The sequence below is a fragment of the Anolis carolinensis genome, chromosome 1 (genome assembly GCF_035594765.1).
Source record: "Anolis carolinensis isolate JA03-04 chromosome 1, rAnoCar3.1.pri, whole genome shotgun sequence".
In the NCBI taxonomy this organism is placed as follows: Eukaryota; Metazoa; Chordata; class Lepidosauria; order Squamata; family Dactyloidae; genus Anolis; species Anolis carolinensis.
This window is the reverse complement of record NC_085841.1, coordinates 157,712,727-157,739,274: the sequence shown is the minus strand read 5'-3', so window position 1 is coordinate 157,739,274 and position 26,548 is coordinate 157,712,727. Positions and strand designations below refer to the sequence as shown.

Below are 26,548 nucleotides of genomic sequence, written 5' to 3'. Positions count from 1 at the left end.
TTCATAATGACAAAGAATGAATGATTTCTAAGGGATCATTACTGTCTTTCTTGGAGTGATGTCCCCTAAGGCATATCTTTCTCTATGGCAAGAAAGGAGTGGCTATCTTTGAAGGTCTTTTCCAATAATCCTCTCTCAGTTTCTCCACAGTCTTTCCCCAAGACTGAGGAAGGAATTTATTCTAGTGAGCACACAATCATGACTTTTCTTCAGCAGGTGAATACTTCTTTTTTAATGGGGTAATTTTTTTATTGAAAACATTTTAAAACATTATAATTGAAAACCTAAAGGGAAACGAAAGGGGTGAGGAATAAGGGGTTAAGAGAAGAGAAAGGTGAAAATTAGGAAGAGTGGGTGGATTAAAGGTAGAGAAGGGGGAGGGGGTAGGATTTGGGACTGAGGTCGGGAAAGAGGGTAGGGAAAGATACGGGGAAGCCCATTTCCGAGCGGAGGGAACGGGGGCCTACTAAATAGGGGGGGGGGTGTTGACTTCTGATCTTCCATCTTCCAAACGTCTCATTCTTCGGCATTCACATAAATAGATATTCATCAAAAATTGTCCAATCTATTTCTTTCATGGCTCTCCCGGTATTTTTCTTTAACAAAAAAGTTAATTTGTCCATATTTCTTATTTATATAATTTTATCAAACCACATTTCTTTGGTGGGAATGCTTTCCCTTTTCCAGTGTTTGGCTATTATTATCCTAGTAATTAATTGAGTGAAAAATTTGTCTTTATTATTTCTATCTCTGTCTTTATTGGGGTTGATGGTATCTTACATATTATAAAGTCCTAGTAAGTAATACTCCGGCTTACATTCCAAATCTATTTTTAAAATTTTCGCGACATTCTCCATGTATTATTTCCCAGTATTTTGCTATTTCTTTGCAGCTCCACCACATGTGGAAGAAGGAACCCACTTGATCTTTGTATCTCCAGCACTTATTGTCCATGTTATTATACATTAGGCCTAATTTTTGGGATGTTAGATACACCTATGAAGTATCTTTAACCAGTTTTCTTTAAGATCAGTGGCAAGTGTATATTAAATTTTCCTTGTCCAGATTTGTTCCCATTCGTTCATTTTTATCAGTCTACCTTTGTTTCTAGCCCATTTTTGGGGAATATTTCTTTTCAACTGAAACAACTAATAGAACTGACTGGGGATGCCATCACTGTGATAGGATTGAAATATACAGGCAATCCCTGGGTTACAAACAAGATCACAGATGATCCCTTGTGGTCAAGTATGATTGCCTTCCAAGTGTAGCATCTTGGCGATGGGTCCGTGGGTGACTGTAGAGACCCTTTCTTGTTCCACATGTTCTTCCATAGTGAGAACATTGATTTTCAGATGGAAGGCAGTCTCAACAAGGGTTGCTTGATGTGCCTTCTTCCTCTTGACATGTTTCTCCTTTTCATCCTCCATTCGTGCCACTTCAAATTCCACATCACTGTTGGTAACAACTGATCTCCAGTTAGGATGCTCAAGGGCCAGGGCCTCCCAGTTCTCGGTATCTATGCCACAGTTTTTAAGGTTGGCTTTAAGCCCATCTTTAAACCTCTTTTCCCATCCGTTTTTGGTTCTTGAGTTTAGAGTAGAGTAACTGCTTTGTGAGATGGTGAACGGGCATTTGGACAACATGGCCAGTTCAGTGGAGTTGATGGTGGAGGATTATCACTGCAATGCTGGTGATCTGCTTCTTCCAGGATGCTGATATTTGTCTGCCTGTCTTCCCAAGAGATTTGCAGGATTTTTCAGAGGTAACACTGATGGAATCGTTCTGTAAGTTTATTTTTAAAGTTTATTCTTAGATTCTGTAGGTTTGTTCTTAGGTGGAACTTGGATGTAAGTCAGAACATACAAATTCTGAGGGACAGTGAGTCGAATCTCTAGGCTTTGCAATGGGAAAGAATATTAAACAGGTCATTCATTTTAATATTGAGTGATTCCTACTAAGTTCCGTCTGCAACAGTGAATGTGGTTAGGACGTTCCCTGTTCTGGGAGGACTGTTAGAGACAGCCTTGAGGTATTCAGTGTGACACACTTTTACCTGTATCATCCTCCAAGACCAGACATGCTTCTTTCTGTCCCTCCCTTTCCCAGATGTCTGCCTTGTGGTTCAAATTCTAATGCACTACTCATATGGGGTACATATAAAATGTGTCACATGCACAGGCAAGTCTCTGCAGGTATGCTAGCAGAAACCAGTTATTGTTTTGTATAAAATTGTGTTTATTTTTAAATTATTTATTTGCTGAGGGGTGAAAAACATTTAAAAGAATTACAGCACGAGTCCAATGCCATCCACCATGATTTGACAGCTCTCTTCTTTTTTGGCCTTCAACTCCCAGAAATATTAACAGCTGGTAAACTGGCTGGGATTTCTGGGAGTTGTAGGACAAAACACCTGGGGACCCACAGGTTGAGAACCACTGTACTGAAAATTTCACGTTACCAAGACTGATTGTTTACTATGGTTTCAAACTGTTGATGCCTTCAGACAGGTCAAGGTGCAATACGTTATTGGTACTGAACCGATAAGGTTTGAAAGGGTCCCTTGTAGGCTCAAGAAATTAACTGTCTGCTCACTTACAAGACTTCAACAAATAAAATGCAATCATTAACTCATGTTCACTCTTCTTTGCTATTGGCAGAGCTTTAAGAATGCAGACTCTTCGAGGAGTCATAAAGGGAAACACAGACCTTACCTCTGTTTAATAAAGGCTGAAGGGAAAGAGAACTGTTTGCCAGGTGTTCATCAGAAACCATAGAATTACAGATGGGCTGCTGGCTGCCTGCTGATTTTTTTTAGCAGCACTGAGTTATTACAAGTTCACTGGGACTCAGCCCTTATACCTTTGATTTCAAAATGGGGAGGGAAGAAAAATGGTCTTTGATTATATAGTTGCTGTAAATCATCTGGGTGTGTCTAACCAGTGACTAGAAAGTGAAGGAAACTTAGGAAAGACACTCAGCTTGCAAGCAAGTACAGTAGTTGCCTGGAGTGTTTTTGAGCAGTCAGCTAAAGTCAAAAGCAAACTTCATGCCAAAACATTTCACTGAGATTTTGGTCCCCAGGCTGCAATTTCCAAGTGCAGAAGGAAGGTTGTGCTTGAATGCTGAACCTAGGATCCAAGGTGTTTCATCTGTTGCTCGCTTGTGTTTCAAAACAGGGACGAAGAAAAGGACATCTGTTCTGTTTGATCTGTTCAGCATCCACCTTGGCTTCTTCCCGTGGATGAGGCAGTTGGAGGGACTTCGGCAGGACAATGGAGCCTGGGAGTGCCAGCACAGAAATGGCGTTGCTCAGCAGTATCCTAGCAGCATATTCATTTATCACAGGTAGACTTCTCTATTGGATGATTTACCCAGGCTCTTATCTGTGTATCTGAAGTTGACATTCCTTTCTGACTTTCTTGTAATGATTTTTTAGTTTTTTTCCAGAAGAAAACTAAGGAGATCAGTAAAAGAGAGAAGACCATACTTATTTATAGTTGCATGTGATTTTGATGTTCCTTTTCTGTGTAAGGCATAAATCCACGACAAAGCCCAAATCAAAATCAAGAAAGGAAAGCGGTCTGATATTTTCCCCCATCCATATTTGATCAATATCCAGGTTAGGCCAAGAAACAATTGTGTCACTATATCTTATATTTATTAGGGGCATGCAAAACTTCATTTTTAATTAGAAAGTCATTCCTAATTCTTTAGTTTTGTATATATGAGCAGATATTAAGAAACACCCAGGGGAGTGGGGGGTACCCACGCAAAAACTTAAGAATTAAAACTCACCCAATACCTTCTCATTTGAATTCTGTAATGTTCGGAAGCCTATCAAAGTCAGTTTCATTTTCAGTTCAAGTGAGGCAATGCCAAAAAGGAGGCCATTCCACTTTGAATTAATGGCCTCTTGCCATGAGGGGAGGAAAGCAGCAGGGTGAGACAAGCTGAGTGAGCTGAGAAAGAGACTGAGAGGGCACAGAATTCTGGGGAATGTAGTTTGGGGAGGTGAGGAACCCCTGTGGCAGAGAATTCAAAAGGCCTTGCCCTAAACTATATTTCCCTGAATTCTGCTCAGCATCAGAAAGCTCCAATCAGGATGGAGAGAGAATTGTCCTTTCTGGCAGCAGCCAGAGTTCCAATAAATTGCTGAATCTGCAGAGAGGAGAACTGACTGATACTTCAATACAAGTAAGTAAATCAGTTCTGGGCTGGAAAGAAATCCCTAAATTGGAGTTCTAGTGGTTAATATGAGAGACATTCAATGAGATAGCTCTTGTGGCTTTTTTAAAATAAAAAAAACATTTTTGCCAAAACTTTGAAAAATTCCCAAAAATCAGTAGATGTATGAATATTTCTGAAACTTGAGGGAATGATCCCTTGTTACCTTGTGTCATTGTATAGAAAATTCAAGGAGATAGTTCTTGTTTTTTTTAATGTTGTTTGATGGGCTAACAATGGTAAATGTGTTTATAATTGTAGCAAGTTTCATGCCAATGGCTCTAACAATGAGGGAGAAAGGAGCCCCTGAAGTTTCTCCATTGCCACAATTACTTAACGAAAAGTAATGAAAAAGTAGTTAACTTGTTATAGTTACCATACAGACCCCGTCCAATTTCGGAAACATTTTAGAAACAATTTCCCTATTCCTCGCTCCCTCATTTTGTAATGAGTGTTGAAACATTTTTTTTCATTGGTTTCACAGGTCTAATAATTATATAGAAATTTCATTGTTCACTCCCAGCCTTACAAGACCATCTGTAGAGCAGGTCAGTGCTCTTGGGCCTGTATTTCAGATGGCAGACTGAAGCACAGTAGGGATGATTTACTTTAAGATCTGATTAAAGAGAGATTTTAATTGAGACTTCCCAATATACTCTATCCTTGGCTGTTTGAGAGTAATTTGCCTGCTGGGCTACTAGCGTTAGAAATGTCTCCACATGTTTCAAGACTTCATTGTGTTCATAAGTGGATTTGCTTTCATCATTTGGAATTCAGAGCCCCATAAATATAATACTCTTTTTTACTCTTAAGATCAAAGTCCTCCTCACTGACAAGGCCCTGTAATTTGGAGACTTAATGATATGTGTGTGTGTTTATGCTGTTAAATATTTTGTATTTCTGCATCTGAAGTGTGAAAATTAAGCAGCTTTAGAGGTTGTGGTCCTGTTTTGAATAAATCTATCATCAGGTCACAGTTTTTAATCTGTTCTTGTGTTGGGTGTGTTGAATACAAACTTCCTCACATGTTTACTTGGAAAGCATCCTTTTCATGACAAGAAACACGTATCGTCTTCGGCCATGAAAAGAGAAAACAAAACAAAAAGACAGCCTTGCAAAGGAAAGTTTATTCCACTGACTTCTTTTTTAAATTAGATTTTCTAGGGAATGTGCTTAGCAGGGCCTAGATACCCAAAAGGTACCAGTTCTCATTTGAGCTCGGAAGCTAAGCAGGGTCAGCCCTGGTTAGTACTTGAATGGGAAACTGCCTGTGAATACTAAGTGCCATAAGCTGTATGTCACAGAAAGGAACTGGCAAAACCACTTTTGAGTAATGCTTGTCAATGTATTGCTTTCCCCATGACTGCTTAAGAATATCTACAACAATGGTATTCAACCCACGGGTCCCCAGGTGTTTTGGCTTACAACTCCCAGAAATCCCAGCCAGTTTACCAGCTATTAGAATTTCTGGGAGTTGAAGACCAAAACATCTGGGCACCCACAGGCTGAGAACCACTGATCTACAAAGTCCTGTAATTCTCATTCTGGGCATCACTGTCACTAATATTAATATTAATAATAATAATAATAATAATACACTATATTAATATAATAAAAAACTTTATTTCTATTCTGCCCTATCTCCCTGAAGGGACTCAGGACGGATTCCAACAAACAACGGCATACATTCAATGCCTTCATAAAACAGATAGATATTGTCATAAAATCCCAACAAGACCCCACATATGAAAACCTAATATCTGTGAATTAATACCCCACCACCACCTCCCAGAGGGGCTCGGGGTGGCTCACAAAGCACTCATGATGCAAACACATAAAATACAAGATGCAGAAAGAATAACATAAAAACCATAACAACCAACATAAACATCACAACCCCCTCCCCCTGGTTAAAATCAGTAAAATACAGCAGTGACTTCAGGTACAAACAGCAGTAATCAATATCAGTCTCATAAAGTGCATGATGACACAATCTCTAAATCTTCAAATATGTTCATTAAGGGATTTTAAACACGGTCAAAGGCTTGTCAAAAAAAGCCTTGTCTTCAATTGTATACGGAAGGCTTGGAGAGTGGGAGCTAGCCTAATCTCCCTTAGAAAGGCATTCCAAAGTAGGGGGGCCACCACCGAGAAGACCCTCTCTCTCATCCCCACCAACCGCACTTGAGATGGAGGTGGGACCGGGAGAAGGGCCTCCCCAGCAGATCTTAGTACCCATGCCGGTTTGTTGAAAGAGATACGGTCTCGAAGAGAGGTTGGACCCGAAGCATATAGGGCTTTATAGATAATAACCTGCACTTTGAATTGGATTGAGAAACTCATTGGCAGCCAATGGAGCTGCTTTAATAGAGGCATGGTATGCTCCCTATAACCAGCTCCAGTTAGTAATTTGGCCGCCGACCTTTGGACTAACTGCAGTTTCCAAACCATCTTCAAAGGCAGCCCCACGTAGAGTGCATTACAGTAATCCATTTTAGATGTAACAAAGGCATGGACCACCGTGGCCAAGGCAGGCTTTTCGAGGTATGGTTGCTGCTGGTGCACAAGTTTTAATTGTGTGAAATTCCTCCCAGCTACTGCCTACACCTGAGCATCAATCGTCAGCCCTGAATCCAGGAGGACTCCCAGACTGTGGACAGGTTGCCACCCTATACCCGATCGGTCCTGTGACTGACCAGGAGGACTTGTCTGGATTGTCTGGATTAAGCTTCAGCTTGTTGGCCCTCATCCAGTTCATCACAGATGCCAAGCACTGATCCAGGACCCAGGGAGCGTCCTTGGCATGTGGTGGAAAAGAGTACTAGAGTTGTGTGTCACCTGCATAGAGATGGCACCCAACCCCAAAACTCCAGATGACCTCACCCAGCGGTTTCATGTAAATGTTAAAAGCTTGGGGGAAAGAATAGAACCTTTCAATGGCCAGGGGTCCGAGCAGGTATCCCCCAGCACCATCATCTGGGTACGATCCTCCAGGAAGGAGCAGAGCCATTGCAGAGCAGTGCCCCCAAGACCCATCCCGGAGAGCTGACCCAGAAGGAGACCATGGTTGATGGTATCAAAAGCCATTGAGATATCCAAGAGAACTAGCAGGGACACACTCCTCCCTGCCTAGCTCTCTACAGAGATCATCCACCAAGGCAACCTTAGCTGACTCAATTCTGTGACCAGGCCTAAAACCAGACTGTGTGGGATCAAGATAATCGGCTTCATCGGTTTCACTAACTCACATGGTTCAGTTCAAGACTACAACAAGATAATGTATGTGAATGGCTTTCAAAATCCTACGACATTGTATACATCCTAAGCATTGCTTTTCATGCAAAAAGGCTTAGCATCTATTTTTTTAAAACAGGTGCCATTTTGAAATTAAACCACTATCTGCCTGTGTCCTAGTTTAGACATGGCACTAACCCAAAGTCTGTTTGTTTAAATTGTAGTTTGTTTATAGACTCAAATCCTATTTTGCTTAGGGCTGACATGAAGGATATGAAGTTAATACTTGTCAACAAATGGATGTCAGATTAAATAGCTGGCTTGTGAATTTCAGCTTGCCCTCGCTGAGGCTTGTCCTTCCATTTGTTCCACTCCATTCCAATCTCTTTGCCTGCCTCCAGAGATGTGACAAAAGAGCATTTTGAAAGCATAACTATTCACAAGATAATGTTATTTTATGGTGTATTTTCTGTAACTTGAAATTGAAACAGCATTACTGAATCCTGATCATTTGTCTTTAATACTATCACTATGGTAGTATTTCAGCAAGATCTCAGACATCACTCATTCGTAATCAATTTTTAGTAGCCTTCACTGCAGCCATAGTTAATATTACTTCCTATCCAAACGATAGCATTTAGGAACATGTGTATATAATCTCCTTATAAACTCTCTCGGGACATGTGTGTATGAATGATATAATGATTTTAAAGAAAATGAACGTCTACCCAAAAGATGGATTCATATTTGCATTTCTATCAGCAACATCTTTCACTTATACATATATGGAGTTTTGAAAACATGCCTTAGTGCCACTGCTGCAAAAGCAATCATTTGAACTTCTGCCTTTCAAAGTCGATGTTGTAACATATTAGAAATGGGACATTTTATACTAGACATTTTTGTCATATTGGTCGTCTGAAATGCTGCCAGAATGTTGCAAAACTTAAACAGCAAATCCTGCAGTATATGTAACTTGAAAACCTTTTTATTCTCGCACTGCATTTAATTTTCATATCATACCTGAAAGATAGTTTTGACCAACTGAAGTTCTAACTTCATGCAGAAAGCTTCATGGCTGAATGGGATATGGATCTGAGCCTTTCCATTCCTTGTGTGTAGTGTTGATTCCACATGAATGATATGGCATAGAATGTAGACTAGAGGTACAGTCATTCAGAAAACACTAAAAACAGGGCAAGGCTGTATGTACTTCATCTACCTGAAAACTCTGAATCTGCTACCATCTATTTTTGTTCTCGTGCACATTGTGTATTTTCAAAAATATGCCATTCACCAAGTGGCATCAGTTGCGATTCTAAATTTGGGAAATCAGTTTTCCTTTTTAATTTGATTAGGACGAGATATTCTGGTAGCCTGGAGGAAACCATTAAATTGAACAAAATCTCATTACCAGTATTAAAAAACACCAGAATTAAATACAAAACACCACTCAGTAAATACAAAACACCACTCAGAAACATGAGAACTCCAGACAGCTAACGATCAAGTGCCGGTTAACCCCTCCCAAACAGAGGATGCCTCCAAGCAACAGAGGCCAGGCTACCTCTATGCAGATACCCTCCCTGATTGCCTTTGCAGCTTCAGGGCTACTCAGTGCTATACAAGCTTGCTACTTGCAAAATTCACCCTTGCTTTAAACAGAACTCCCACCCTTGGCACTCCACTTAGTCCACTGCCAAAAAAACCTCCAAAGATGCCAGTCACAGATGCAGGTAAAAAGGTCAGGAGATAATGCTAATGGAACATGGCCATGCAGCCCAATAAACTCACAACAACACAGTTATTCTGGCCATGAAAGCCTTCAACAACACAGATAACAATTGTTGTTCATGGCAGCCATATTAATAAATATATTGGACAACACTTCAGAGTTCCAGGACATACTGTCTTTAACCTCAAGGTAGCCATTTTACCAAAATAACTTCAAAGACATATATTCCTATAGGAAACTACTGAATTAGAACTCATTGTTACGGCCAACTGAACTCTTTTGGCTGAATAGGAACAAATGCATTTCATTTCATTACATGTGCTAATCTATGCAGGGATGTCTACAGTGCTCCCAACGTTTGTTGCGTTAAATCATCTTCCTCCTAGAGATAGAAGTATAGTGTCTAGATCCAGGGAAGTCATGCTACTCCTCTATTCTGCCTTGGTCAGACCATAACAGCTGCTTCGCCGTTTGGGGAGCGGCGGGGGTTTCCAGCAACGGCTGTAGACCTGGTCGCGGAGGTATTGAGGGGACAGCTTGCTGGGCCTCTCATCTGGCCTTGGTCTGGCTGCCGGCCAGCAAGCCTCTGTGGTGCAGATAGAAGAGGCGGAGGCTTGCCGCGACTCCTTGCCGGGCCATTGCTGAACTGGGAGGTGACTTGCTGGCCTTAGTGGGAGCTCCTTAGGCCTGTTGCGCTTCTCCCGCGTTGTTCCATTTGACCATCTCGCCGAGACGGGAGGCGGCCTGCGGGTCTTGCCTGGCCCCTGCGGAGTCCTGCTGGAGCCAGGCAGGGCCTGTGTCCATCCTCGTCTGGCTTCGTGGGGCTCTCTCTGCCCACACGGGCCTGTTGGGACCTGCCTGGCCCTTGCTGAGCTCCGTGGAGCCTGCCGTGGTCTTTCGCCGAGCAGGTCCACTGGAGCCACCTTGATCTTTGCTGAGCCACCTCGCCAGACCGGGAGGTGGCTGCAGAGCCGGGCTACTACGCAGAGGCCAGAGGAAGACGCTGCAGTGAGAATTCCCATCTGGCCACGGCTGAAGAACACCAACTAAACTACCAACAATTCTACAGAGACTTTGAAACCCCCCTTTCTATAGTATATAATAACAAATTTAAGTTTACACCGAGACAGTGAGTCCACCTTAAGGACGATTGATTAACAACTTTGACTATTGCTGCTACAATTAATTGATATGAGGATTGATTAATAACTTTGATTATTATCAGTACAATTAATTGTTAAATACTGCTAAATCCTGTCCCCTGGTTGGCACTTTGACACTTTAAGAACTATACTTGAATTACCCCACCCATTAATTTTAACATCTGTAGCCTACTCTGCACTTTAGTGAAATCAAATTCCCATATCCATGCTGCTCCTGCACCCTTGTCACTTTACAATTGCATTTGCACTTTGTATTATTGGGAGGGGTGGGGTAGGCTGGAGGATTATGAGGACTGCAGGGTGGGGGGTGGGAATGGGTGGGAAAGGAAAGTAAGTGTTAATGGGAAGGTGATACACCAAGAAACATCATCTCGACCATGGGAAGAGGGGGAGAGAGGGCAGTGTGAGAGGGGAGTTGGGTGTTCTGGTGGGTGGGGGGCCCCTATAGAGGTGGTAACAGGGAGGGGGAGATACAGGAAAGGGAGACCTAATTCAATTCGGCCTAGGGTTTGCGGAAGAACATTAGTAGCTCTAAAACGGTCTCCTGACATAGCTAATCTGGGTGACCAGGATGGCGGCCCCTCCAGATTAAAGGTGATGCTGCTTAATGCCAGGTCTGTGAATGGGAAGACATCTTTCATCCAAGATCTTATCTTGGATGAACATGCAGACCTGGCATGTATTACGGAGACCTGGTTGGATGAGTTGGGAGGGGTTAATCTTACCCAGCTCTGCCCACCAGGATACTCCGTACAGCAGCAACCGAGATCTGGAGGGAGGGGAGGTGGGGTTGCAGTGATCTATAAGGATTCCAATTGCAAAATATTGGAAAGGAGAAATGAAAATACAAATTAATGAATGGTATAAAGAAGTTTGGCGAATGGCACTGAATGACAAGCTAACATCAAATTTAAAAGTAAAGAAGGGATTATGGGAAAAAATGATTTTGAAAGTATTTGGAGAAAAATTCTAGAAAAATTATTGGAAAAAGAAGATGGGAATTTACCTCCAAATGAAGAATTGAACTTTTGGTGGGATTACAGAAGAAGAGATGGCTCTGGGGAAGGGGAGCACAGGGGTGAATGTAAATAAAAGAGGGGGAAATGTATAGAATATGTTTATATAATTGTAATTTTCTCAATAATAACAATAATATATATAGGATTCCATCCCCCTGACCAGAATCCCTGTCCTGTAGTCTACCATGTTTGAATGTGTTCACTTGAGGATAGGAGACCGGGACAGATTAGGGATTCTGTTAGTGTACCGTCCACCCCGCTGCACTACAATCTCTCTACCTGAGCTAGCCGGGGTGGTCTCAGGCCTGGCATTGGAGCCCCAACGGCTCATTGTGCTGGGGGACTTAAATGTCCATGCCGAGACCACTCTCTCTGGGGCGGCTCAGGACTTCATGGCTTCCATGGCAACCATGGGGCTGTCCCAACTAGTAACAGGCACTACCCACAGAGCTGGACACACACTGGACCTGGTTTTCTGCCAATGATGGGAAGAAGGTGGCGGTGTGGGGGAGATGACCATCACTCCGTTGCCATGGACCGATCACCACCTGATCAGGTTTAGTCTCACTGCACCCCCTAACCTCTGCAGGGGTGGAAGACCTATTAAAATGGTCCACCCTAGGAGGTTTATGGATCCTGAAGGATATTCTCTCTGGAATGTGGAGATGACTAGGGCAATAGACACGATCACTCCGGAAGGTCCCCTCTTGAGTAACTGAGCTAAACCATCTCCTTGGTTCACTGAGGAGCTGGCAGCGATGAAATGAAAGAAGAGGGGACTAAAGGGCGTGTGGCGTTCGGAGCCGAGCGAGCCAAACCGAACATGGCTGTGTTCCTATCTTAGGGCATATGCTGAGGCAATAGTTGCTGCAAAGAATGTTTTTGTCGTGACATAGAGGCCTTAAAGAGCCACACACGCTTTTAGTCCAACAAAAGGTTTATTATAAATCAACAAAAATGCGCTCAGAGACACTTAACTTCAGTGTCTCTAGCAAAAATCAAGGGTTTGCCCAAACTGGGCTTCAAAAAAGCAACTGAAAATAACCCAGATTAAACAGAAAGATAATCCGCATTAAAACTCAGTTCAAAATAAACAGCAAACAAACAGCGCTGTAACAAAGAGTTCCACTAGATAACGCTGTGCCCAAAGAGTCAGTTGGAAATAGGCGTTGCCAAAACCAGTCAAGTCCCAGAGTCACTGTAAAAGGAGGCCAAACAAAGCGCCGTTTCCCAGGTAGTCAAACAGAGCCGTAGTAGAAGTAATCCAAGAATCCAGGGAGGGAGAGAGCCACACTCACGATAAGCCAGTCCAAACGTCGTCACCAAGGTAGTCAAACAGAACCGTTGTTGAGCCAATCCAAGAGTCCAGCCACTTGAAAACCCTTCAGATGTGTCTTCATCGGAAGGTGCCATAAGTATATCCCGGATCTGTTCCCTTTGTTGTTCTTCAACTGACACCTGCCCGCGATTACCCCTTTGTCCCCTTCTGGTACTTCTACTACTACTTGCAACATTACTTGCTGTCACGACCCAGGCTACAGAGCACCAATAACCATACGCAGAGGCCAGATTCTATCTAATATCTTTATTAAGGAAATATATAAGATTAATAAAAACAAATGTAAAGGTTAGTTCAGAAGCGGACCTTTCAGGAAAGGTCAAAATTAGTCCAAAAAAGCAATGTCCAATATGAAATATTATGGTCCAAAGTTGTAATCCAATAACCGAACACTCACTTTGCCAGGCAAAGTGAGGGGAATAGACCAGGTCCTTTAGTCCATAACTTGAAATAACTTGATACTTGAAACAAGGCTTAAACGTGGAACAAGGTAGCTAGGAACAAGAACAAGGTCCGTGGAATAACTTGGTAAAATCCGTGGAACAAGGCAAGGATTGGTCCTGGGCAACAAGGCAAAGTCCGTAGGTAAACAAGGCTGGGAAGCAAGGCGAAGGCTGGAAAGCAGGGCAAGGCTTGAGCAGGAGCGAGGCTTGAATCGGAGCGCGCTGTCCAGACACAACTCGCTCCGTAGGCTGACGAATTGACTCCGCGAAGTTACTACGCGGGTAAAACACCTATATAGAGTCTAACTTTCCCACCGAAGCAGTTCTCTGGGAATCAGAAACGAAAGCTAAACTCTGAGACCAGATGTTAGACTCCTTAAAGATTCTCACGAGAAGCAGTCTTAATTGGCTACATTCTTAGCTGCAATTCTCGCACTCCTGCGCGAAGCTGATTCCAAACTTCTCTGTTGTTTACAAAACTCCCGGCGCAAGAACACGGGAGAAGTAGGCTCTGGGCTTGTTTGACATACTTCTGGGAGACAACTTTCTTGCAGGTGCAAGGTTCCCAGATCTGCCTGGGAAAGATCTGGCTGAGAGGAATCCAGTTCTGACTGGGAAGGTAAAAAACCCAAGTTTTCTTCTTCATCAGGAATTACAATGTCCTGAGCAGGACTACAAGGCCCATGGGTCATCACACTATCCCCCTCCTCAAGGCCCCTCCCAAACTGGGGCCCTCTCCCCGAGGCGCGAGGTCGCGGCTTGGCGGGATAGGTCTGATGAAAGCGGCGGGTTAGATCAGGAGCATGGACTGTGGAGGCGTCTTCCCAAGAGCGTTCCTCAGGGCCAAAACCCACCCAGTCAATGAGATATTGTAGGCGGCGGCGATGAAAGCGAGAATCCAAAATGTCCTCAACCTCGAACTCCTCCTCCCCATTCATCAAAACAGGAGGGGGGGCCGGTTGGTCTGTATCAGGACGCACACCATCCGCCGGAAGGAGCAGGGAACGGTGAAACACTGGGTGAATGCGCATTGAACGCGGAAGTTGGAGTTTGAAAGTCACGGGGTTTAATTGCGCCACCACTGGATAGGGGCCAATGAAACGGGCATCTAACTTCCGGCAAGGGCGGTGGGAGGGCAGAAAGCGAGTGGACAGAAAAACCCGATCTCCTACCTTGATTTCGGGGCCCGGCTGGCGGTGTTTGTCAGCGTGGCGTTTATAGTCCTCCTTGGCTTGGTCCAGTTGCTGGAGCAAAAGTTGTTGCACCGCTGTGAGTTCCTGCAGCCAATCCTCTGCTGCGGGAACTTCTGAAGTTTCAATGGCAGGGGGAAAGAAACGTGGATGGAAGCCGTAGTTTGCAAAGAACGGCGTTTCTTTTGTAGAAGCTTGAACTCCATTGTTGTAGGCAAACTCTGACAGTGGTAACAGAGAAGCCCAATTGTCCTGTTGGTAGTTTACATAACAGCGAAGATACTGCTCTAAAGTGGCATTGGTGCGCTCCGTTTGCCCATCTGTTTGGGGATGATGAGCTGAAGATAAGCGAGAGTCTATGCCCAATAGTTTTTGTAGTGCCTTCCAAAAACGAGAGGTGAATTGAGATCCACGGTCTGTGACTAAACTCTTGGGCAATCCATGTAGTCTGAAAACATGTTGAAGGAATAGATCCGCAGTCTCTTTGGCCGTGGGGAGGCCTTCGCAGGGAATGAAATGGGCTAACTTGGTGAAAAGGTCCACCACCACTAAGATCGTGGTGAATCCACAGGAAGGTGGTAGGTCAGTGATGAAATCCGCAGAAATTATTTCCCATGGGCGAGATGGGGTAGGAAGGGGGTGTAAAAGCCCTGTGGGCTTCTCCCTTCTTATCTTGGAGCGCTGACATACTGGGCAGGTGTTGACATATTTTTCCACATCCTTGCGGATCTTGGGCCACCAAAAATCCCTTAGGATCAGATGCATGGTTTTAAATAGTCCGAAGTGTCCTGCTGGTTTGCAGTCATGACACAGACGAAGCGCTTTTTCCCTGCCCGGTCCGGGTGGGATATAAACATGATTTCTATAGCAAAGCAGCCCATCTTTAAGCGAAAAGGGAAAATGCAGACCTTGGCGAAGTTGGTCCTGCGCCCAGGCATCTGCTTGCTGACTAGCCCTGATTTCTTGAGCACAGATGGGTCCTGGAGTAGAGGAAGTTGAACCAATGGAAATGGATTTGGTGTTCCCCACTGTGAGCGTGGCAAAGTTCTCGGGTTGTAATAGTTGGGATTCAAAGGTCTCCTTACGTCCTGCAGCGTATTCCGGTTTACGTGACAGGGCGTCTGCTTGCTTGGTCTGGGCTGGGGTCACGTAATGAATCTGGAAGTTGAAACGTTCGAAGAATAAAGCCCAACGTTGCTGCCTCTGATTCAGTTTGCGGGCAGTTCTTAGATGTTCTAGATTACGATGATCTGTGTGGACTTCAATGGGAAATTTGGCCCCTTCTAGCCAATGTCTCCAAGTTTCAAAGGCTGCCTTTATGGCCAGTAGTTCTTTTTCCCAAATGGTGTAATTCCTCTCTGGTGTGGTTAGTTGACGAGAGTAAAAGGCACAGGGATGGAGGTGATCTCCCACCGGTTGTAAGAGTACAGCCCCAATTGCCACATCAGAGGCGTCCGCTTGCACAACAAAAGGGGTTCCAGGATTTGGGTGCTGTAGAATTGGCTGGGACGTGAATAGTTTCTTTAGTTGCTGGAACCCTTTCTCTGCTTGATCAGTCCAGCGGAAAGGCTGTTTTCCACGGATGCAGCTAGTGATGGGGTCAGACCAGCGGGCAAAATCTGGAATGAACTTGCGGTAATAGTTCGCGAACCCCAAGAAACGCTGCACCTCTTTCTTGTTGGTTGGCGCCCGCCATTCCAATACTGCTGAAACCTTGGCTGGATCCATGGAAAGCCCTAGAGGCGAGATGCGGTAACCAAGGAAATCTACCTCTTGTAGATCAAAAGCGCATTTTTCCAGCTTGGCATAAAGTCCATGATCCCGCAATCGTTGTAACACCATTTTGACGTGGTTCTCATGTTCTGATTGTGATCTAGAAAACACCAAAAAATCGTCCAGGTAGATTATCAAGAACCTGTCTAGATAGTCCTGAAAAATGTCATTGACAAAATGCTGGAACGTTGCGGGAGCTCCGCATAATCCGAAATTCATAACTCGGGACTCGAATAATCCGAATTTGGTCTGGAAGGCGGTCTTCCACTCGTCCCCTTCTCTGATGCGAACTAAGTTGTAAGCCCCCCGAAGATCCAGTTTGGTGTAAACCTTGGCTCCTCGAAGCCGATCCAGTAGATCCGAGATTAAGGGCAGGGGATAGCTGTTCCGCTTGGTGATATTGTTCAATGCTCTGTAGTCCACCACCAAGCGTAGTTCCCCTGACTTCTTTTTCACAAACATCACTGGGGAGGCGGCTGGGGATTGAGAGGGTCTAATGAATCCCTTACGAAGGTTTGTCTCTATAAATTCCCTGAGAGCTTCTTGCTCTGGTTCAGTCAGAGAGTATAGATGCCCTCGCGGGATCGGGGCCCCCTCCACCAGGTCAATGGCACAGTCATAAGGTCTATGTGGGGGTAATTTCTCGGCTTCTTTTTCATTGAATACATCCCAATACTCGGAGTACTTCTTGGGCAGGGTGATGATGGGCTCGGTGTCTGTGGCATGGCAGACCTTGGCTACAAGGCAATGGTTTTGGCAGTACTGTGAAGCAAACTGCAGTTCTCTGTTGGACCAGGAGATGCTAGGGTCGTGGAGAGTCAGCCATGGAATTCCCAAAATCACAGGGAAATGGGGAACCTCGGTAACAAAGAAGGAAATCTCTTCCATATGTTCCCTTATCCACATCCTGGTGGGTTCCGACCACTGACTTACGGGGCCCGTCTTGAGGGGGCGGCCGTCTATGGCTTGCACCACACGGGCATTCTTGAAATCATGGTATTGTAATCCCAGAGAGTCGGCATACTCTCTATCAATGAAATTGTTGGTGGCTCCAGAGTCTATCATGGCGTGGATCATGACGGGTCCCCTTTTTGCTGACCATAAGGTGACCACGAGAAGGAACAGGACCCCAGTAGGCGGCTCTTGAGTGGATTTTTTGACCGGGTTGGCGAGCCTCTCTACGCCCGGTCGTTGGCTTCCCCCGCCGGCTGTGTGCCAGTCGGCTCAGACGCCTTCGTCTCCGTGGAGGACGCCGCCGCAAGACGGGCGGCAGGCTTCCCTTTGGCTGGGCACTCTCTGGCGAAGTGGCCCCCGTTCCCGCAGTACCAACAGAGGTTTAAGCGTTGACGACGGGCCTTCTCGGCGGCATCTAGTCTGGGACGCACGTTGCCCAACTGCATCGGCACCTCCTCGCTTCCTCTGGGGTATGGGGTTGGTGGTGGGGGTCTCCACACTGGACGTGGCTGAACGCTGGCGGGAGCGGGGGGTTTTGCCCCGGCTCTACCGCTCTGGCCTCGAACCCACTGTTTCCTGTTGGCAATCATGACTTCAGCCCGTAAACATTGATCACTGAGTGCCTCGAGGGTCTGGGGAGGATCCACCTTGGAGATTTCTTCCAGCATTTCAATGTTGAGACCCTCCCGGAATTGTCCTCTGAGGGCTACATCGTTCCAGCCGGTGTTGTGGGCCAGCACTCGGAACTCGGCTATATACTGAGACATAGGTCTGTCTCCTTGGAAAAGGCGACGGAGTTTGTGACCGGCTGCCTCCAAATTGTCCTCGATTCCCCAAGTCTCCTTGAGGTGGTCCAAGAAGTGTTGCGCTGATCTTAGGTGTGGAGAGGCTTGGTCGAACAGTGCCGTCGCCCAGTTGGCCGCTGGCCCGTCTAGAAGACTGTAAACCCACGCCACTTTGATGTCTTCTTGGGGAAACTCGGCAGCACGGGCCTCTAGATAAGCTTGACATTGGCGACGGAAAACATGAACCTTGGAAGCTTCTCCAGTAAACTTGGTTGGCAACGCCATGGCCGGGAGGCGGATTCCGCGCTCCCGCAAACCCTTTATTTCTCCATCCTGGGCGTTGAGTCTGTCGCGGATGCGATCCACTTCGTCCTTGCTGATGGTGTAGCTCAGTGGCTGCCCACCGGGCACGGTTCCGGTAGACATTCTGGCCGAGGTTAATTGGTGCTTAGGGTGGCGGAGTCAAACTGTCACGACCCAGGCTACAGAGCACCAATAACCATACGCAGAGGCCAGATTCTATCTAATATCTTTATTAAGGAAATATATAAGATTAATAAAAACAAATGTAAAGGTTAGTTCAGAAGCGGACCTTTCAGGAAAGGTCAAAATTAGTCCAAAAAAGCAATGTCCAATATGAAATATTATGGTCCAAAGTTGTAATCCAATAACCGAACACTCACTTTGCCAGGCAAAGTGAGGGGAATAGACCAGGTCCTTTAGTCCATAACTTGAAATAACTTGATACTTGAAACAAGGCTTAAACGTGGAACAAGGTAGCTAGGAACAAGAACAAGGTCCGTGGAATAACTTGGTAAAATCCGTGGAACAAGGCAAGGATTGGTCCTGGGCAACAAGGCAAAGTCCGTAGGTAAACAAGGCTGGGAAGCAAGGCGAAGGCTGGAAAGCAGGGCAAGGCTTGAGCAGGAGCGAGGCTTGAATCGGAGCGCGCTGTCCAGACACAACTCGCTCCGTAGGCTGACGAATTGACTCCGCGAAGTTACTACGCGGGTAAAACACCTATATAGAGTCTAACTTTCCCACCGAAGCAGTTCTCTGGGAATCAGAAACGAAAGCTAAACTCTGAGACCAGATGTTAGACTCCTTAAAGATTCTCACGAGAAGCAGTCTTAATTGGCTACATTCTTAGCTGCAATTCTCGCACTCCTGCGCGAAGCTGATTCCAAACTTCTCTGTTGTTTACAAAACTCCCGGCGCAAGAACACGGGAGAAGTAGGCTCTGGGCTTGTTTGACATACTTCTGGGAGACAACTTTCTTGCAGGTGCAAGGTTCCCAGATCTGCCTGGGAAAGATCTGGCTGAGAGGAATCCAGTTCTGACTGGGAAGGTAAAAAACCCAAGTTTTCTTCTTCATCAGGAATTACAATGTCCTGAGCAGGACTACAAGGCCCATGGGTCATCACACTTGCTGACTCAACTACAACAGTTTTCCTTGCAGCTAATATTGCATCTGCAAAGAACCGTTCAGCGGAGCTGTTTCGAGTTGCCTGAGGTTTGTTATATCCCGTCCCCCAAGACGGAATCCCTGACAACTCGGTAGCCCGATGTGAAGCATTTGCTCAGTTCTTTGCAGACAAAGTCGCTTTGATCCGCTCTGACCTAGACGCCATATTAACGGCAGTCTCTGAGGATGTAGCAAGAACACCTCCTTGTCCAGTTTTGATGGATTCATTTCAGTTGGTTGAGCTCGGGGATGTGGACAAGATCCTTGGAGAAGCAAGACCAACCACATGCATCCTAGATCCCTGCCCATCCTGGCTGGTGATAGAAGCCAGAGTGGGTTTGGCCGAGTGGGTGAAGGTGATGGTGAATGCCTCCCTTCGGGAGGGCAAAATTCCAGGAAGCCTAAAGACGGCTGTGATCAAACCGCTGTTGAAAAAGCCATCACTGGACCCCACTCAATTAGGAAACTTTCGGCCCATTTCCAATATCCCCTATTTGGGCAAGGTCATGGAACGTGTGGTTGCCTCTTGGATGATACTGATTTTCTAGATCTGGCACAGTCTGGCTTCAGGCCGGGGCATGATACCGAGGCAGTCTTGGTCGCCTTAGTCGATGATCTTTGCCGGCAACTGGACAGGGGGAGTGTGTCCCTGCTGGTTCTGCTGGACCCCACAGCCGCCTTTGATACCGTTGGCCACAGTATCCTTCTGGGACGCCTCTCGGGAATGGGTCTTGAAGGTACTGTTTTGCAGTGGCTCCACTCATTCCTGGAGGGTTGGTCCCAAATGGTGTCATTGGGGGACGCCTGCTCGGCCCCACAACCATTGATTTGTGGGGTCCCGCAGGGGTTGGTATTGTCCCCCTTGTTGTTTAACATCTACATGAAGCCGCTGGGAGAGATCATCAGGAGTTTCGGAGTGCGGTGTCATCTGTACGCAGATGATGTCCAGCTCTGTTACTCCTTTCCACCTGTCACTAAGGAGGCTGTCCAGGTCCTGAACCGGTGTCTGGCCGCTGTGTCGGACTGGATGAGGGCCAACAAATTGAAATTGAATCCAGACAAGACAGAGGTCCTCGTGGTCAGTTGGAAGGCCGAACAGGGTATTGGATTACAGCCTGTGCTGGATGGGATCACACTCCCCCTGAAGGCACAGGTGCGCAGTCTGGGGATGATCCTAGACTCATCGTTGAGCCTGGAGCCCCAGGTCTCAGCGGTGGCTAGGGGAGCCTTCACACAATTAAAACTTGTGCGCCAGCTGTGCCCGTACCTTGGGAAGCCTGACTTGGCCACGGTGGTCCACGCTCTTGTTACATCCTGTCTAGATTACTGCAACGCACTCTACGTGGGGCTGCCTTTGAAGCCAGTCCGGAAGCTTCAATTAGTCCAACGGGAGGCAGCCAGGTTGATAACTGGAGCAACGTACAGGGAGCGTACCACTCCTCTGCTACATCAGCTCCACTGGCTGCCGATCAGCTACCGAGCACAACTCAAAGTGCTGGCTTTAGCCTATAAAGCGCTAAACGGTTCCGGCCCAGCTTACCTGTCTGAACGTGTCTCCTGCTATGACCCATCACGGAATCTAAGATCCTCTGGGGAGGCCCTGCTCTTGGCCCCGCCAGCCTCACAGGTGCGGCTGGCGGGGACGAGGGACAGGGCCTTTTCAGTGGTGGTCCCCCGTCTATGGAATGCCCTCCCAAATGAAATTAGACAGGCTCCCTCCCACCAGTCTTTCCAAAAAAGAATGAAAACGTGGTTATGGGACCAGGCCTTTGAACAAGAGTAGCAGTAGAAATGAGATACGATAATTATACGACTCACTGATTGCCCCCACTTGGACTTGAAATGTGCCTGAATGTATATTTATATGTATAACTATGTAGGTTTTTTTAATGTAAGCTCTCAATTTTAATGTAATTTTTAATTTAAATGGATTTTTAAACGTGATATAAATTGTTTTGATGTATATATTCATGTTGAAAGCTGCCCTGAGTCCACTGAGGGGTGAGAAGGGCAGGGTAGAAATGGTGTAATAAATAAATAATAAATAACTGCAATCACACTGTGTTCAATTCTGGGCACCGCAACTGAAGGGAGATGTTGACAAGTTGGAAGGTATCCAAGGGAGGGCGACTAAAATGACTATGAGAACAAGCCCTATGAGGAGCGGCTTAAAGAGCTGGGCATGTTTAGTCTACAGAAGAGAAGGCTGAGAGGAGACATGATGAGGGCCGTGTATCAACATGTAAGGGGAAATCATAGGGAGGAGGGAGCAGGCTTGTTTTCTGCTGCCCTGGAGACTAGGACGCAGAACAATGGCTTCAAACTACAGGAAAGGAGATTCCACCTGAACATTAGGAAGAACTTCCTAACTGTGAGAGCTGTTCAGCAGTGGAACTCTCTGCCCAGGAGTGTGGTGAAGGCTCCTTCTTTGGAGGCTTTTAAGCAGAGGCTGGATCGCCATCTGTCGAGGTGCTTTGAATGCGATTTTCTGCTTCTTGCAGGGGGTTGGAATGGATGGCCCATGAGGTCTCTTCCAATTCTTGTGTGGGCTGCACTGCTGACCTGAAGATCTGAAGGTTGGCAGTTCAGCGAGACAGGGTGAGCTCCTGTTTGTTAGCCCCAGCTTCCATGTAGGGACATGAGAGAAGCCTCCCACAGGATGGTAACACATCTGAGCATCTCCTGGGCAACGTCTCTGGAGACAGCTGATTTTCTCACACCAGAAGCACTTGCAGTATATTCTCAATTCGCTTCTGATACGTTAAAAAAAAACTTAGGACATGTCCCAATTTTTTAATGCAGTGGGCTGAAGTCCATGAAGGCTTCTGCCAAATAAAACTTGGTACTCTTCAAGGTGTTACTAAACTTCTTGAAGAGGACAAATGCCTCTTCAATTTCTCATCTGTCCTCTCAGTATCGGTTACAAAGCCTTTTTCTTCCATCTTGAAGCTTAAAATTAAAATGTTGTTGATGTTTGTTGCTAGTTCAGCTTCAACTTATGTTGACCCCAAATTACAAGGCTGCTATTAAACCAGATGTTCTGAGCTTATTAGCTAGACCACGCAAACATCGTTTGTTATTCCCCTCCCCGCTCAAACCATTTCTCTTCCATTTTTTTTTCCAGAAAACCCCGAGCGAGCAGCTCTGTATTTTGTGTCTGGCATTTGTATTGGACTCCTTTTGACCTTGGCGGCTTTAGTGCTCCGAATCTCCTGTCGAACTGATTGCAAAAAATCATCTACAAAAAAGCCGTCATGGGACGCAGACAGTGACAGTAGTGGCAGCGACAATGACTCAGACACCACATCTGACCTGTCTGCACGAAGGCACCGCAGGTTTGAAAGGACTTTGAACATGAACATTTTTACCTCATCCGAGGAGCTCGAGAGAGCTCAGAGACTGGAAGAAAGGGAGCGCATCATCCGGGAGATATGGATGAATGGGCAGCCGGATATTCCAGGGACCAGAAGTTTAAACCGCTATTACTAATGGCTGGCTAATGATGCCATCTGGCAGTGCAGCCGTCGTGTCTTCTCCGCCTGCTGGGAATTGTGGGCAGGCAGGGGGGGCGGGAGAGCAGAAAAAGAATGGCTCTGCAATGTCTTCCTTCCTTATGCAAAGCACTTACCGAAGGCATACTGACACTGTCAAGCAGGGACACGGTGCATCTTTGCTAATCCCATTCCCCTATGCAAACGCAAAAATGTCTACGCTATCTTCCTAATCTTTCAAGAGTTTTATGCATTTTTCAATTCTTTTCCCATTTCAGGACTTCTTGGTAAAATATCTGTTATGCAATGAGCAGCTTATGATGCACAAAATACACTGTTTTCTAGCAAAACAAATTCTGTACAAATTTTAATGCAAAACTCACTGTCTAGTGAAAAAAAAAATATTTTTTGCAAAAAGTACTGAGACATGATAAATAATGAGGGGCTATTTTCTTGAGATAGTGTTGCATATGTCTAGGAAAAGGAAATTTGAAGTCTTCTTTAAATCAAAGTGTGAAACATTCCAACAGTCACATTCACCCCAGTGATTACTACCTTTCCAAAGTAAGTACCTGGGAGTATTTTATTCAGAAATTCCTCTTGACTTATCTTTGGCGTTTGTTGTGGAGTAGAAAAGACCTTAAAATAGAAAGGCTCCACTGAATACTTGGGAAGCTATGGCGTGGGTCCCCTCCCCATGTGAGAAGAATGGTTTTTTGCTCACCTAACATTTCTGTGAGGAATCTACTACAATATTAGTAAAAAAATAATATTGATGACGAAGGAGATGATGTAGAAAGGCATGATGAGGAACTATCTTATGACTCTGAAGAGGCATGGGTTGACCTAGTTATGAAAAAAGGAAAAACAACAAAGGAGGCAAACAAGAAAAAGAAAAGCTGTTTCATAACTGGGGCTTCACACATCTCATGCTTGGATGTTCGATATTATATTTTGTTGTTTCAGACCGTGTGCTTAAAAATGCTTCAGTGGCAGCATTCCTTTTCCCGACACCTCAGGGATAAAGATTTTCCCCCGGACACATATCCATGGATTCCCCATTGCCTGTGCTTGCTTTTAACCCCAGCCTTCCTCCAACAGGAACCTTGTGTTATTATGGGAGTTGTGTCAGTGATGAATAAACTATTAACAACCTCAAGGAGGTTTCAAGGGTGTGCATGTGCATGTGTGTGCCTACACACACAATGTTCAAAATTCTGCACTGTTTTTAAACAAGCTGTTTGTTTTAGAATATATTTATTCTAAAAAAGAGGGGGAGGACATATTCCAGATAGGGCTTTTATTCTACAATAAGCTTGCCTCAATCATGGAATGTTACAGAGGGTGGGTGGGTATCTAGACATCATTGTTATCCGTAGGTCATATTCATGTATTATTTCAGTGTTTGCCCCCTATATTTTCTCTTTCCAAAAAAAATCAGGTAAAGGAGAAGAGAGAATGGCTACATATCCCTATTTGCTGGTATTACTAGAAGCTGTCCTTCTGGAAGTAGCCCAGGAAAGGTCAAAACAGCATGCAAGGATAAAATAAATGTTAAATACACTCTACTGTCTTCATGTTTCTTTGAATTCCTTCAGTTTTGGGTAGATTCTTACTTGGAGTAAACACAAATGACTGCCCAGCTGATTAAACCTGAATAATGGCTGTCTCAATATGTCAAATTTCTTAGTGATCCAAGCAGCTCTCAGCAAGAATTCCCTAGACTTGAATTGGACTCCTTCAGCTTTAAACTCATAAAATATGTATGCAATTGGAAGAAGAAATTCCTTCTCAAAGCCAGTTTCTCGTGGTTCACTGCTTCAAGGTGATGCAGTGCTTACCGCCTCTCTTCTGTCCACCCTGGCATTAACAATCTGAACAAAAATCCAGTGAATTAATGAGGCATGTTTCCCCTTCCTGAAACTACAAGACTGAACATTAACCCTTAAATGGCTTGGATTCCAACAGTGAAGGAGATTCCACAAAGAAAATCCTGAAGGTCACTCCATGCGGGGCTGGCCCTCCTCCCATTTTTCACTTAGATGTTTACTAAAGCTTATTGTTATGATTTCTGTAAGTTAATATTACTTTAGTGTTTCTTTTTTATTCACAGTTATTTTGTAGTTTGCACATTATGCCTTTTATGGCCTTAGATTAATATCACTGAAATAATTTCGGGCTCAGCTTATGTTTTTAATTTGGGAGGGGTTGAAACGTCCATCCCCGCCCCCAAAGATGACTTTCAGGTCAGTGTCTTCTGATCTGGCAGGAGATCTCAACAAGGCCCTGGAATTATCATTATGCAAAGGTCCTTCCCAGGTAATAGATCCTGAATCATTGCTCCCTCTTGAAACCAGTTCTTTTTGGCCACAAAGAACAATAGTTTCCACAACTGGCAGAAGTTTCTTTCTGTTTTCTTCTGCTTTCTTCTTAATTTATCATGATAACGGGTTACATCAAGACATTTTCCACTGTTAATTAGCCAGAAGTTTTCAGCCAAGCACAAGTTGTTCTGATGATACCCTGTTTTTGGTGTCTATTGAAGACTTCTATTGCATTTTCCCATCTCACAAATGCTTTAGCAAGCAATGCACCAAGCTGCTGATGACTACCTTTACCCCCAACTTCTCCAAACAGAGTACTTGCAGAGTGCACCTTGCACATGACATGAGTAGGCCAACCAGGGAAATCTGCTGAACCATTTGGGTTGAAATCTTAGGGGCCTCTTCTTATCGATAGGAAATGCATATCCTAACAATGGAGTCTGTGGATTTTGCACTAATTGAGCTTTCATTTGGTCATCAGAAACATATAAAGTCTAAGGTCTAGCAATGACACAACTTCTCTTTGCTCTTGTTCCATTGTTTCCTTAGCAGGGCTTGAATTAGATGAACCATTGGGAGACACCTCAGTTTCCACATTTTCCTCGGGTTTCACCTGCAATTCTCTCTCTCTCTCTCTCTCTCTCTCTCTCTCTCTCTCCCCCCCCCCCCCCCCCGGGCACCTTAGGCTTTGCCTTCTGGCTACCACATTTTGGCAGCTTCCACTATGATCGCCTCCACTATGTCCGTTATTGCTGCTATTGCAATATAAATTGGTAGAAAGGTAGGTAATGATAGCGTAAATAATCAAAATTTGGTTTAAATACTGCTTGTAGTTCTCATTTACTTAGCATGAGGATTTGGTTAACCAGTTAAAATTAATGAGTAAATCAGATTTTTTTTTAACCTGAAAATTTTTGGGGGTGGTTTGAACCCGTAAACTGCCCCCTTGGCTATGAGCTTGGACCCATATACCTCAGTTTTGTCAGAGAAATTATGACACATGAAATCAAGTGAGCTTTTTAAAGTATGTTTCCTAACAGTATATCTAAACTGTCTCACTCTCTTCTTGCTTTTCAAAGTAGCCCTGACTTTTTTCAAGTCACACACAATTATCTAACAAAGGCTGGAACAACATACCTAGTTACTTGGAAATATGTCCAACTGAACTTAGGCCTCAACTACACCTGTAATAAAATCCACAGCCAGTCTGGAGTAGCCTGTGCATCCTGCAGCACTGCTGGGGTGGAGTCCAGATGGGCAAAACCTTCCCTTAGCTCAGTGGTTCTCAACCAGTGGATTCCCAGGTATTTTGGCCTACAACTCCCAGAAATCCCAGCCAGTTTACCAGCTGTTGCAATTTCTGGGAGCTGAAGGCCAAAATATCTGCGGACCCACAGGTTGAGAAC

General features: G+C 45.0%; 1 protein-coding gene across 1 annotated transcript in view; it reads left to right on the top strand.

Moving 5' to 3' along the window:
* Positions 1-24,391, top strand: part of eva1a (eva-1 homolog A, regulator of programmed cell death) — a 60,772-nt gene extending 36,381 nt beyond the window's left edge. The window contains exons 2-3 of the mRNA XM_062957243.1: positions 3,180-3,348; positions 22,452-24,391. Coding sequence (XP_062813313.1) covers positions 3,276-3,348; positions 22,452-22,816 — 438 coding nt within the window. The 5' untranslated portion in view covers positions 3,180-3,275 and the 3' untranslated portion in view covers positions 22,817-24,391. The remainder of the gene's footprint in view (positions 1-3,179; positions 3,349-22,451) is intronic.
* Positions 24,392-26,548: the final 2,157 nt, after the last annotated feature.